The sequence below is a fragment of the Gymnogyps californianus genome, chromosome 20, assembly GCF_018139145.2.
Source record: "Gymnogyps californianus isolate 813 chromosome 20, ASM1813914v2, whole genome shotgun sequence".
NCBI lineage: Eukaryota > Metazoa > Chordata > Aves > Accipitriformes > Cathartidae > Gymnogyps > Gymnogyps californianus.
Window position 1 is genome coordinate 7,519,993 of NC_059490.1, and position 14,972 is coordinate 7,534,964.

The 14,972-nt window shown below is 38.4% G+C and overlaps 1 protein-coding gene across 2 annotated transcripts in view; it reads left to right on the plus strand.

Moving 5' to 3' along the window:
* The window catches only part of TAOK1 (TAO kinase 1), a 66,723-nt gene that overhangs the window by 32,708 nt on the left and 19,043 nt on the right, over positions 1-14,972 (plus strand). For both annotated transcript variants that reach the window (XM_050908773.1, XM_050908774.1), the window contains exons 3-9: positions 3,474-3,545; positions 7,106-7,207; positions 8,583-8,628; positions 9,536-9,632; positions 10,417-10,530; positions 11,305-11,396; positions 13,927-14,020. In XM_050908773.1, the coding sequence (XP_050764730.1) occupies positions 3,474-3,545; positions 7,106-7,207; positions 8,583-8,628; positions 9,536-9,632; positions 10,417-10,530; positions 11,305-11,396; positions 13,927-14,020 (617 nt within the window). The remainder of the gene's footprint in view (positions 1-3,473; positions 3,546-7,105; positions 7,208-8,582; positions 8,629-9,535; positions 9,633-10,416; positions 10,531-11,304; positions 11,397-13,926; positions 14,021-14,972) is intronic.

A 14,972-nucleotide genomic window follows, 5' to 3' on the forward strand; every position in this document is an offset into this window, starting at 1 on the left:
AAGCTATTTGTGTCAGTATTTTATGAGATGCCTATTCATTGTTAATAATTGCAGCAGACCATGTTGGGAACCTTCCAGCACAAATTTAATGCAGCACAGATGAACTAATTAGGAAAAGCTTCTTAATTTTGTTCCCTGCTTAAAACTATGAGCCGCCACTGTCTGGGAACAGATCTGGGGGAGGAAGTGTTTTCTAATGAAACAGTACTCACCTGCAGCCTTTACTTCATCTCATTTACTCACTTCGGTTAAAGAGTGGCTATAAAAGGAGAGAACTGACAAATCTGTCTTCCTGCTATGTGGAAATATTATTGAAGAAATACTGTTGTGGAAATATTGAAGTTTTTCAGGAACACTGTATGTTATAGAGGCATGCATGAACCACGTGGGTATGGAAAACCAGCATACAGCTAGAGGTAACCTGCGAACTGTATGCTAACAGCGTTCCCAAACATCAGCAAGAAGCTGCCATCGTGGCATTTGTAGACTGCCTGAACTTTGTAGTTGCGGTAAGGGCTGATTGCCCATTACCGGCTCCTTCTACAAAGAGATCAAAAGTAAGAGGTCATTAATTTCTAGGCTCTTTTTTCTCTTTTTTTCCCCCACCATTTTAGACTACCAATTCATTATAGATTGGTATTTATTCACTAAAGACTGCAATTACTTGCCGGTGTTTGGATTGTGCTTCTTTGACAGAAAGTACATCTAATTTGACGCTTGTGAAAAGGCAAGTGTAAGCAGTGCATCACACTACTCCAACCCATTTGGGGGCTTTATTTTTGTCAAGTAAGAGAGTTTCCAACAAAGAAGATAACGCTGTTGCTATTTCTGTGTTACGAAGTTTTAACCTGTAAGTTTTGTGTTGTATTATGGTATCTTTTTACTACTAGCAGGTCTAAGATCTTGAATCTGAAACTGTTGCATGTAATGTACTGGATACCTCAAGCAGAAGCCCAAAAGATGAGAAAGAAAACATGGAGAGAGAAATTGTGTGTGAATTAAATAAGCGTAAAGAGCTAAAGTAGGGGTGTGTATGTCTTGGGTCCTTTATTCCTCTGTAAAGTTAGGGAAAAAACTTCTCTTAAGTTTCTTTAACAAGATTTCGTTTCTACTAATGCAAACAATTAAACTTTCTCTAATTAATGTAATATAGGATTATAGTTAATAACTGCTTAAAAGCATATTACCAAAGCCGATGACATACTCCACCTTTTCTTTGCTCATGCTTTGCTGGTATCACTGCTGAAGTTACTCTGGTCACCAGATGTTGATCCTTTGTATGGAGTTTTCGGAGGAAGGCAGGATATATGGCGCATAAATGTCTACCATAAAACAAGCCTCATTCATTTGGACCGTTGAAGTTAGCTGGCCTTGTAACATCTTCACGGCTTTTGTCTAGAAACTGTCTTTTTTCAATTACTCAAGATCACAAGGAAACTAAAAAAGCAAATGAAACTCCATGATTTTAACATTCTTGGGGTGTCAGCTGTGATGGTTCGCGCTCTCTCAGCCCCACTGTAGCGATGAAGGACTGTAGATGTTAGGCAAACGCAATCAGGGGTTGCTTGCTTGGTTTTTCTAATACATAGCACCCCCCTCACCAGGCTGCTTTCATTGCATACAGCCTGGACCAAAAATGTTGATGATAAATAGATGCGGGAGTAATTAACAAGTAGAAAAATCCATATAATCCTGAAATCTCCCCCGCCTTTTTTTAAATGCAGTTTAGTCTTTCATTGTTAGTTGTACCTACCTTTCTTGCCTTTTAGCGGTGATCCCGAGAAGGGGTGATAAATTTATCTTACATGATAACTGGCTAAGAGTGTTCACTCTTGTCTCTTTCTTTGTTTCTGTTACATCCTGCAGTGGCAGAAAGTTTCTGTTTTTTTCTTTCATAGTTGACATGAATTTTGCTGGTTCACCTCATGGTTTTAGTTTCTTAGAAACTGCAAGTCTGGCACCTCTGAATCATTTTGGTATTATCCTTACCCTACTCCCTGCTCTGCAGTGTAATAATAGCTTTCACTTGACACAGGAAACCTACTACACTGGAACACTGCAGATGGAGCAGAAGAATAACCCACTCTCTTTTGTTAGAGCTGTGTTCCTTCTGCTCTACTCTAGTATTTTGCTTGCCTGTTTTATTGCAGTTCTTCACTGATTTGAATGTTTCAGAGATTGTCTCTAATTAGTAAAGATCTGGGAGTCAGAATTTTATTCTTCCTTTTTTGTCTCAAAACCCAAGAATAGTCATCCCCCCAACCTTAGAGGTAATACGAGCGAGGCAGTAGGAAGGATCTTCTCAAACAGAAAGAAAACTAAAAATAGTATTGGTTCAAGCTTATCATAACTGGTTGAAATAACGACTGACAGGGAATTCTGGGAATCTCTTTAATTAACAGCAGAATTAAAACATGACTGAAAAACCTTTTTACGAAAGGCAGAGTCCTGGTACTTCATTAATCCGTGTTCTGATAGGCTGTGCTCGATAGTACAAATATATTAAAAATCAGCATTTTCATCAGTCATCAGTGAATGCTGCGGTGCACATTATTCTGATTTATACCGTTTGGCTTCGTATCCAAGTTGATTATTCTTATGAGAGAGACTCAGAGGTCTTTTCTTCCACCACCCTCCCGTGCCACTGCAATCCTTAACAGAGGAGAGGCTGGGGTCTTGTCTGGAGCCATCCTTCCTGCAAGGTGAAGCAGCGCTGCCTCTTCTCCTGCCAGGGTGAATGAGCCGTTGCTTTGGTGCTAAATTAAACAAAACTTCTTGTCTAGTCTTATCTTGGATTGTTGCTGTCTGAACTCAGGAAGTCTGCCTCTGAAGTGTGAAAAACCATGTACAATTATTGTGCAATGTAAATAATAATATTATTGGACTGAGAAAGTGAAAGACCAAACGGGAATCTGAAGATGGGTCACTTAGATTGCTGCCATCTCTCTCTATATCATCTGCCTTCCTTTAAGACACGTTAGCTAATTTGTGGGAGGACTGGGGAGAAAGCCGCCGGTGTCTGGAGCAGGTATGTCCTGTGCATCCTGTGACATCTTATGCTTATGTTTAGAATCGAATAAGGGGGCTGAGCCTTACTTCTGTTTTGTCTGGAATGGACCTGGGCAGGGAGAGAACTTGATTTAGGGAAAATCCGTTCTACTTGAATCAGAGCTGCTTTTATAAGCTATGATTTTTAGTTTAGAAGTGACAGTATTCGACTCCTGCAGAGAGTTGCTGGATGCTGAGCACAGAAGAATGTCATACCTTGTCTCACAGACAGGAGAGTGATGTTTAATTTGGAAGGCAACATCTAATAGATGCAGCAGTCACACCCCTTGGAAGATATTTTAGTTTAACTCTCTGCAAAAGTTAACTAATGGATAAAGATTTTTTTTTTTAATGAGTACATTTGGTTTACATCTTATGGGAGATATGATCTGAAGGAACTGATGCATCGTGTTTTCATATTACAGGCACGTGATGTGCGCACCAATGAAGTGGTGGCCATCAAGAAAATGTCATATAGTGGGAAGCAGTCCAATGAGGTATGTAGAACATGTTGCATATTAAATCTTGACCATTGCAAATACTTACTATATGGGATTATTTTAATTAGCTTGGGTTACAGCAGGAGAAATCTTTCCTTCAGCTGTAAAGGTGTGTCCTGGTTTCAGCTAGGATAGAGTTAATTTTCTTCCTAGTAGCTGGTATAGTGCAGTGTTTTGGATTTAGTAGGAAAATAATGTTGATAACACACTGATGTTTTTAGTTGTTGCTAAGTAGTGTTTATAATAAGTCAAGGATTTTTCAGCTTCTCATGCCCAACCAGCAAGAAGGCTGGAGGGCACAAGAAGTTGGGAGGGGACACCGCCAGGACAGCTGACCCAAACTGGCCAAAGGAATATTCCATACCATATGGCATCGTGCCCAGTATATAAACTGGGGGAGTTGGCTGGGAGGGGTGGATTGCGGCTCAGGAACTAACTGGGCATCCATCGGCGAGTGGTGAGCAATTGCATTGTGCATCACTTGCTTTGTATAGTTTAATTCTTTTAGTATTACTATTGTATTATTATTATTATCATTATTTTTCATTCCTTTCTGTCCTATTAAACTGTCTTTATCTCAACCCATGGGGTTTTTTTTCCTGATTCTCTCCCGCATCCCACTGAGGCGGGGGGGAGTGAGTGAGCAGCTGCGTGGTGCTTACTTGCTGGCTGGGGTTAAACCATGACAAGGTGAATGATGGTACTGTGTAAACAAAACGAATTAGTTTACTGTTCACAGTGTATTTCTGCCTAATCTGCTCCTGGAAAAGATGGGTAGGACTCTCTTCTTCCAGACACAAAGGGCTCTTTTATGGGACCACATAAATGTGTAGAAAGCAAAAAAGAAAATTAAAAATGGTAGGTTTGTATGTTAGTATGTCTTGTTTCCCTTAAACATTCCATTATAAATACCTTTCAAAATAACCATGTTGCTTACTGGACAAAGGAATAATAGCAGTGGATGCAGTAGCGAAAGATTCAGAGAGAATCTTGCTTGTACAAAGTAGTAAGGCAGAATGCACCCTTCCCTGGCATGACTGTGCTGATGAGGAGCTGAAACAAAAGCAAAACAGCAGTGAATGAATGAGTGTGAAAATCTGAACAGCAGCATAGTTACAGAAGAACTGCCAGAGCTAGGGATTAAGGCAGTCTTTGCAGAGAGGTCTGTAAAAGTAGGCCTCTGAGATTTAAACGTTAAGTGTTTTCATGGCCACCCCAGATGTGTGTGTTTTCCCTAGGACACTTAACAGAGATAATTGATTTTATACTTGAAATGTTTAAGTGCTAATACAGATTCTTGACAAGCCCAACATGACATGAACAGCTGATTTGGTATTATTTCTGGTAAACGACATCTATCAAATTGTGGCATGATTTTTCAACAGAAGTATTTATTGTAAGCATGTTGTTCAAGGCATTTATGGTTCCCTCCCTCCATTCTCTATATTCCAGTCTTAGAAGCAGTCTTGCTCCGATGAGTTTGACTAACAACTCGTTGCTTTCTGTGCCTGCCTTTTGTGTATTGATCATCTGTGCTACAAGGAGCTGAACTATTCCTTCCTTTCTGTGTGTGTGTATGTATCTGTGTAGGAGGTAGAGGTGGCAGTGTCTCTCCAGCAGTCTTAAATTCTAGCTTCATAGTTAAATTTGCTATGCGTGTTTCTATTTTGTCACTGCGGTGACTTGTTTAACTGTACTGATGAAAGAATAATTTGTACTTACTACTTGTCCTACTGTTTTAATTACTGTGAGCTATAAATACTCTATTCACATGAATGAAACAAACTGTGCATGCTTCAGAAATAGCCTTTGTTTGTCTTCAATGCGTATGTTTCTTTATTTTGAAGAAAGTAATAAGACCAGGATTAAAACACTTTCTATTTTACTTTTATATTTGTTTGTTTTGTTCAGAAGTTTGCTAGAGTTATGATCTAGGCTATGTAAAGAAAATTGATTAAGGGCATTCTGGTATCACTTATATTTACTTTGGTTTCGTAATAAGATTTAATCATTGGTGGGAACAATTATTCTCTAAAATAAGGACATATTTTATACTAAAACTAAGTTAAAAACCTTTGAAATACATAGTACTGTGCTCTTAATGTGATCTCGGAGCTTTTTTTTTACGCAGGAAATCATTCATACATCTTGACCAATACATCACCTCTCTCTTCCCAATATAGAAGTTTAGCGTGGCGCTTTCTTGGTTTGGCTTTTATTGCTTAGTACCTCAGAGCCTTTGAGGCTAAAGGTGAAAGGCAACTAAGTTGTTCTTGTACTGGAATGAGGGTGTCAGTGTGAGAGTTTATGTTAGTATAGCTGCACTAATGTCATTTTCATGAAATTTCTGGTGTTGAGAAATGCTTAGTCAATCAGCTGCCTCGGTTGTGGCTACCATGTTCCCTGGTTTCATTTGTTTCTCTAACCCTGAAATTTTTATTGAGGAGATTTGGGTTTTGCATATGTTTTCCAAAGCATTTGGGTATATGGGACCTCTGTCCATCTATGAATCCTAGCCACATACATACGCCTGAGGAACTGTGTGCTGGGAGATTACCAGGACCTGGAAAACAGCTTTTGAACCTTTTGGTGTTGGGTGAGGTTTCTCCACCTCTGATTAACTTCAGAACTAATACTCTTTCTCAAAAACATATTCAGTGTCAACACTCTTGGGTTGACATCCGCATACTTAAATGGTTTCAGCTACTGCATTTGTTTTTGAAAATCTTTTCTGGTAGTTGTAGTTTTGCTGTTGCACTTACAAGCTTTTGCCTGCCTTGCCTGAGGAGGTGTGGATGTGCAGCAAATGGGAGGACTTGGTAATTTCCTCCAAGGGGAGTAATGGCAGTGTCTAGGCACACATTGGAACATGACATTTTGACCTCTTCTGTACTTCAGAGTTACACTGGTAGAGCTGCCCTTATTAGAAACCTGGATTTTGTTTTATCTGTTTATTTTTTTTACTCCTGCAGAACCATTGCCTTATCTAGTAGGTAACTCATTTTAAATCAGTCCTTGTAAAGACTAAACTAGTAATGGAGAAACATCATCAAGAATGTAGTCAGATATTTGGTGGCTGATAAATGGAGCCTCATCCAGTGTAATGTAGTTACTAGTAGGGAATAGGTCTTTATATCTACAAGAGTTAAGTGAGAGACAGCTGATCCTGCTGAAGGACACTTATCGTCCACATCTCTTTCAGGTTGGGATGTATGTTTGATTTGACAACAGAAATGGTATCCCTTAAAAAAAGGATCGCTTCTTTTTTGAGGACTTGCTCAGATATTAAGTGTTTACCAGTATATCCTATGCGTACGTGTAAATATAAAGTATTACATTGATGAGAGATCCTTACATACAGCCTAACTGATCAACAACTTATTTTGTAGATCTGTTGAGGAGTTAAGCAGTGAACATCATGGCGTTGATGTAAATTTATTTTGATTTGGAACCTTAAGATGATTTTGCCTATTAAAATAATTAAATGACATACTAAACAACAACCAAAAAAAGGTAACAGTTTTATAAAGTCTTTCTATTCCTTTTATTTTCTACAGAAATGGCAGGATATTATTAAGGAAGTCAAGTTCCTCCAAAGAATAAAACACCCGAACAGTATAGAATACAAAGGCTGCTATTTGCGGGAGCATACAGCATGGGTAAGCATCTGCTGCACTCTGCACTTCTCTTGCCTTGGTTAAGGGCGCTTTAAAATATCTCCAGCTGGCTTTCAAGAGGCACCTGAACACTTGCATTGCACAGACTCAGATGAGAATAGCCAAGGACCTTACAGATGCTCAGCAAAAATGGGAATGTAGTTTTTGGAAGCAAGATTTAGGGAAATTTTCCCTTTCACTTGCCAAGTAAGGTGATTGTGCTGTTGTTCCAGTGTATTTAGCTTGATAGACTGAATATTTGAAATAAATAATAATGGGGGGAGGGGGGCAACAAATTTATCCATCGCTTTTCTTGCTGTAAGGAAAGGTGAGAATTTCACTTGTACTGCCTGGGAGGCAAGTATGGCAACTTTGTTAGATACTTGCAGGTCATTTAACAATGGATTTGGTATGCCACTGAGTATTAATGGTTCACTACTTTACAAGTTGACTAAATATGTTCCAGAAGTAAGTGTTCAGTTTTACATTAATGGAATAGGTTAGAATTATCCTACTGGTAATTGTAATTAAAGTATATTTTGAGTTGTTAGTATTTTTATTATTTAACTAAATTCTTCTGTTGTATATTGTTTACTTCTGTTGTCATTTCTCTGTGTCTGTGTTCAGCTGACAAAACCAACTAGCTGGTTTTGTCTCTGACTGTCATCTCCTAATTAATTTCACACATTTGATTTAAACAAACAAAAAAACCCAGCCTCCCCCCACCAACGAAATTTGAGTTATTTGAGTTTGTGTGCATAAAAATGTGTGTGTAGGAATAGATGCAATTGGCTATGCAGAGGAAGCATTTTGTCAAATGAAAAGTGTGATGTACACCTCTCATTGACAAAGTTTTTGTAGTACAATATGCTAAAGAAATCATACTGTTGAACTAATAGTTTAAATTGTAAGTACTGTTCATATATTAGCTTCAATAAATCTGTAGGACAAAGTTTTAGTTTCTTTTTTTGAAATCTGACTGGGACAAAATCTTAAGTAAATCCCTAAATAGCCCTTTAATACTCTGATAAGCTGGTTAAGCGCAATTTAATGTTCCTGTTAAATACGTGCATATAAAATAAGATATGTAATACAATACATAATTGGGTATGAATATGCTTTTGCCTTCCTTACAAGTTTTGTTGCTTGGTATCTTACACAGGAAGGCTATGCTAATTCCAGTTAAAACTGTCTTTGTGGGAGGGGTCAGTGTGACAGTGCTAGGATGGGGCTTATGTTACAAGCGATACTTGTTTTGTTATGGCAGTCTGCATTGTGTGCACCAGTGATTATTTCTAGATTTCTATGGAGAAATCTAGAAAACATACATTTACTATTAGAGATTTTGTAACAACTTTTTCAATTTCTTCCCATACAGCTTGTTATGGAATATTGTTTAGGATCAGCATCAGACTTACTAGAAGGTACGTCACGCACGTTTATTTGATTGAAAGTCAGAAGTATAGTACTGAAGTAGGAGGTTACAGCATCACAGAATTGTCCTTAATTATATAGTTTTACTTGAGGGCAGAGTGTGTGTGAACAGGTGCAGTTTTTCAAATTCTTGCATGGCTGTAATGGTTTTTCTGTAGAATATTGGCTTTCCTAGGTGCCTAGTTTCTCCTTGGTTCATATTATTTTAAAGTTGTCAGTCAGCTATTTATTTTCTTCTGAGTTTTAGGTGCTCCTGTCATGACAGTTCAAGACTTATTTCTGAAAACCCTTGCTGTTGATCCTAATGCTTACTAACAACTGTAGGCCTGTTGACTAAAATAGCACTGCAGCAGTATTAGGGTTTTGCTTGATGAGTTCTTTTGTTAAATGGTCATTTTTCTATCAGGCGTCTTGAAGTGAACTTTCTTTGAAGATATATGTGTGGCCAGTAAGTTGTTCATCTCCTTTCCTTGCCAGAAGCGTTTCAGAACAAAAGGATGAGCTGCCAGAGAGTCATCTGTATTGCTACAGTTTATTCATGTGTGAATTGTTGTAAAGTTCTAGGGTTTGGGATTTATCTTCATTAATGGAAAATTGAATATTGAGTCTCAAATAGGTATTTGGGAGAATGGTCACAGAACTGACAGGAATGTAGTTTATGGTTGCAAAGTAGTCTCTTTTTGATAGTAAATAGTTGCTGGTTTACAGTTGGAAGATTACATCTGATTATAGAATGTACACTGTGAACTATTTTTACATTTGCTTCTCATACTGAACCTAGTAAAAATGAACTTTTAGTATTTTCCCTCTGTTTACATTGTTAACAGTAGTCACTTGCATGCTGCAAACTGCATTGTTTTCTTTAATAATGAATTTCAAATAAATTCTTTCCTTAAGTTCATAAAAAGCCATTGCAAGAAGTGGAAATAGCAGCAATTACCCATGGTGCTCTCCAGGGATTAGCATACTTGCATTCTCACAATATGATCCATAGGTAAGTGGTTATACTCTTGCTGTCTCACACACGTACAGGTAATTTATTTTGTTGATTGTATCCCTTCATCCCAAATTTAATATTTGTAAGCAGAGATTCTCTTTTCACAGTGCCCGCATGCTCCCAAACTGGTGATTTATAGTAGTCAAATACTAGCAAGCTATGTATCTCCATATGCACTGTCTCTTACAGCTGGTGTTCATAATTTCTGCAGAATTGCTTTGAATCTGCTAAGCTTTTCAATACTTGATATGATACTGATTGTTCCCTGAAGCGGTGAATAGCAAGGCAGGCTGAGTTCACCTAAATAGCTTGTAGCAACTGCAAGGCAAAGATTGCTGGGGCGGGGGGAGCACTAGTACTTGAAAAATTAGTTTTACATGAACACACATGTTGAGAAGCACACAGTAAGTATGGGATGCAAATGTTCTTTGTGTTTAAAGTACCTGCTGCATTTTAGTAGGATGAAGTATTTGAATAGTTACATTATTAGGACTTTCTGAAAAACATTTATAAAGGACGTAGTTGGTTCAGAAGGTTTTGCTGAACTGTACACGAAGCTTATCCAGGTGTGCCATTTTAAGTTGATTTTTAAGACAAACTAGATTCCAAGATCAAGGGCCATGTTAAGCAATTAACCTAAAGGTTAAAGATTTTATATTTGGAGGAAATGTGGGTATTCTGCAGCTTGAACATGTGAATACTGGCGTGTTTTGTAGTCTGTCCTACAAAAGGTTTTCTTTTTTGGAGAGGAATAATACTGACACTTGTATTCTATAACCAGAGATATCAAGGCAGGAAACATCCTGCTGACAGAGCCAGGACAGGTGAAACTTGCTGACTTTGGGTCTGCTTCCATAGCATCTCCTGCCAACTCATTTGTGGGGACGCCATATTGGTAAGCCAAGAGTTTTATGCATTTCTGGCTTTGTGAAGTAAAAGGATCATTTACTGGGTATTTAATATACTTGGACTTTGTTGGAGCTAGCTTTGTAATCTTCCGGTTGTGGTAGTGATAAAATGTACTTTGCAAAAAAAAAAGATTAAATAGTAAGTAGGGTCTGACTTCAAGAAATTGTGAATCCTTGTATTTGTAGTTCACAAAAAGTAATAAAAATATTTTGTTCTTCTACTTACACTGATTTTAAGTGGTAGAGGTGGGATTGAATCATCTGTAATATATTTTAATCACTCTCCCCAGTTGTTCTAACAATTCGTATGTTCTCACCGCGTCTGGTTGTTGAAATAACTGAAGTGTTTTTTCTTTCATAGGAAAGGCCAGGTTCATTGAACAAACCCCTTTGCAGATCCCTTGTATGCTTTTGATCTCTTACACCTAATCTGTGGTGTTTACACAACTGCATGCTATAATTATTTTACCAGAGTTGGCCAGCCAGCTAAACTATTGGAGATGTGGGAGGGCGAGAAGGTGATACTCATAAATGGAGAGCTGGGCAAAGCACAGGAGAACATCGTGCAGCCTCTCTACAGGCTTGTACTAGTGTGGATGCCTGGTCTTTGTTCCCAGTATCCCGTGTTCATGCCTGATACCTTGGGGAATGATTTGTTTATGGTAGCTGAAATCAGTGAAACAGCCTGTTTCGTTGAAATACCGACGATGATAATGTGTTCCATTGCCCAGAATTTTATGAGCACCAATTTCCTATTTTAGGATGGCCCCAGAAGTGATTTTAGCCATGGATGAAGGGCAGTATGATGGCAAAGTAGATGTTTGGTCTCTTGGAATTACCTGTATTGAGTTAGGTAAGTTATTTTCTTTGAAAAATTATAAAATGTAGTTATTTAATACCTAGAACTTATTCAGCTGAATCACAGTGCAGAAGATCTATGCTTCTTTCCTTGTCCTGGTTTCTCTGGGACTTGAGTTTTAGAGAAAAGAGCTAAATGTGCTCTCTAGAATTCAAGACCAAGTCTCCAATTTGATGTTTATTGAACTGGTGTTTTCATTACCCGAAGAAAGAGTTATATAGGCAAAGAAAATAGCCAAGCTATATCACTAAAGGTCTTCACATTCTGTGGGAGAGGCAGTTAACTTTTGAACTGAAAAAGTCTATTTGCTGAACAGCTTTAGAAATGAATGATTAAAAGTACCAGTGTGAAAATATATTTAATGATATAAGTTGATACTGTTTGCATGAAAATTTAAGATACATTAACAAGTCCTGCAATAACTAAGTTTTGGATAAGTGGACAGCTTCAAAGCTATATTCAGTGTATGTTTTCACTTGTGAATAGATTTGGCTGGAAATTTTTTTTTTTTTTTTTAAAGAAAAAGATACAGAATTATCCAGCTTTGAGGTGGTAACCTATAAATCAAACCCAAAAGAAATTATGGCATTGCCATTAGAGCAGACTCCTTAAAGCAGAATGTCAATTTAAAAGGACTATGTTAGTATGGCATTCTGTTTAAATTTAACATGTAGTATTTGCTTGGAACAAAAATACACTCACTGAAGCACAACACCATGCACAGCTCTACTCAGATTTTAGTCAGGATCCAGCTCTCTAGAAGCACTTAGCTGTAAGTTTTTCTCAGGATGGTGAGGTTCAGTGCTGCTCGTTGCACCTGAGGCTGTCCTACCATCCTTGTCAGATCTCATTGCTCGTACTCCAAACGGACATCGGTGGAGGAGCAGCCCGGCCGGGCAGCGAGAGCTCTCAGGAACACGCTAATCCATGTGAACTGCACAGTTTAGCTAAAAATGCTGTCTGGCATTCCAAACTGTCAACTTCATTTTCTTCCAGGACGTGAAATAGATTCTTTCTTCAGAGCAGAGATTTTTTTGGTTGTCAATATAAAGCAAGTTGAAGGGGTGTGACTGTCATGACAGAATCCTGCTCCGAGTGGAGTAAGGAGACTTGGCTGGCTGCAGCGCTCCAGGAATGCAGTGAGCTCATGGCCACCACACCCCCCGGGTGCCTTCCTGCACGCTGTGTTTTTGCAATATGAAGCGTTAGGCTTCGTCTACGGCTTCTAGCGTGGTGGGAGGTGAGACTAGGTCAGGACGGTAGAGCGTTGTAGGCTGGGTTGGTGTGGTTATCTCATTTGTGTTCGTTTGAATAAGCATGGGAAGAAAGCAGAAAAATGAGATGTCTAGTAGTCTTCTCAAATTATCACTTAGTCTTAGAAATGGCCTCATTGAGGGCTCAGTGTTTCCTCAAGATTTCTATTTTATTCAGGTGAGTTAAGAAAAAAAAATGCTAGGGACAACAGTCAGTTAAAATAGTGTAAGGGGTCAGTTAAAATAGTTTAATGGATAATCACTCTGATCCTCGATAGCAGCAACTAGTTGTCTGACAGATTAGAGAAGGTAAAGTGCTACATTTGAGGAAAGGCTTAACTCCTCAGTTTACCTGTTCTGAGGAATTTGTAGGGCTTAGTCCATCCTGTGATAGCGATGAGTGATCTCTGATCTCTGATACGTAGCTTAGTGCTACTATTTGACTCAAAATTGAAAAGCAGGATAAGAGAACTGGAATTATTTTTTCCTTGTTTGTTTTTTTCAGGAAGGAAAGTTTTCTGTTGCATTTTCACTAGTGTAGGAACGTTCTTGTGGCCTGAGCAGCTTCTCTGGAATGTTTATGGCGAGGCTGAGCTTTATAGGTTTACCCCATAAACATTCTGATGAAGCTTCAATTTTGTTGTTACAGTGAGATCATCTCCTTCCTCATTAAGCTTTCATGCTGTGTCAGTCTATAAGAGTAACACAAGCTTGAAAGAGAGAGAAGAGCCAAAGAGAATGCAACTCTCAAAATAGTATAAAGAGTTGGCCTGTTACTGACTTCCTGCCCATGTGCTTAGTCAGTTAAGTGTGATTTGATGGTTCTTGTAACCAGCTTTTTCTTCATCACTGCTGTACTGCTAGAATTAAATATTTGTTAGCTTTTTAGCAACTGTAGTTTAAAAAGAAGGGGGGGAGGGGTATGAAACCGAGAATGCTTAGTGGCTAAACACCAAGTCTAGAGCTTACTGTTAACTTACACCTATTTTAGTACATTAAAATGAGTCAGAGAACTCAACTATGATAAACCACGTAATTTAAAAGCTTGAGAGGACAAGGCATTTGATCTTCAAAGTGCTTTCATCTTCTGCAATGGTACAGGACGTATGCCAACATATCTGTCTGATTGCAGGGTAGGGTTGGTTTGGGGTTCCGTGTTCAGGCAATAGTGATTCTGCTGATGTGGTTTTCTTTTTAAAGGGATGTAAACTAAAAAGAGCAAAACCATGAGACTATCTCCCTATATAAAAATTATTTTCTTTTGTGTGTAGCGGAAAGGAAGCCTCCTTTGTTTAATATGAACGCAATGAGTGCCTTATATCACATAGCGCAGAATGAATCCCCTACACTACAGTCTAATGAATGGTGAGTATTACTGAGGGAGGAATGTAGTAGGGAATTGCTGTAAATGGAGTGCTTTGTCATGCTGAGTTCTTGAAATGTCTGGATTCCTGTTGGGAGGATGTGAGCTGGAAGGTTCTTATTAGGTTCACTATGCATTTTATATACAAAATTGACCAATTACTAAATATGCATTTTAGACTCTAGAATGTAGTAGAAACAGGACATGCTGCTGGAAGAACATAAGATCCTGTAAAAAATTCAGTTCATGGGTCAGTAAACTTTCGAAGCTCCCAGGCTAGCCAAAAACGTGGGGTTTAGTGTTTTTTAATCACAAACCACACTGTCAATTCCTAAATCTTGTTTTGTTGAAGTATTGCTTTGCAAGATGAAGATGCTGCTTGTGTGTGGCAAGTGTCTGTTGCATAAACTTCAGAAGAATAAAGCACAGTAGTAACATTTTGTGCCTCCCAGCCTCAACAACTGTCTTTTGAAACAACAAACACAGTAAACTAATTTCAAAAGTTAAAAACTTCCTAATTATGTTTTTCTGAGCCATAGTCCTAGGCATCTAACATAATACATTGTACGTTATTTTTAGAAATTTTTTTCTACTTCTGAGATTTTTCTGGTTAGGCTATGTCACACCCTGGTGCTTGACAAAACATTCAACTCTTCTTATGCATTTTTCTGACCAAAAAACGCAATAATTTAATTTACTGAAAAATTGCAGTAGCAAAACCCCCCGTTACATGATGGGAGGGGGGGAGCAGTGGGTGAGGAAAGAAGTAAAACCTGTACAACTGATGTGCCGCTGTTTTCAGGGTTATAATCCTGCCCTTCTGAAAACATGTGTTCAGAGAAAGAAAGGGCGAAATACAGCATTTTAGCTTACAGAAGGAGAGAAGTTACTAAACAAATCATGACCTTAAGTCTTACTTGTGACAGATTGCACAAGAGTGTAGAAGCTGCGTCT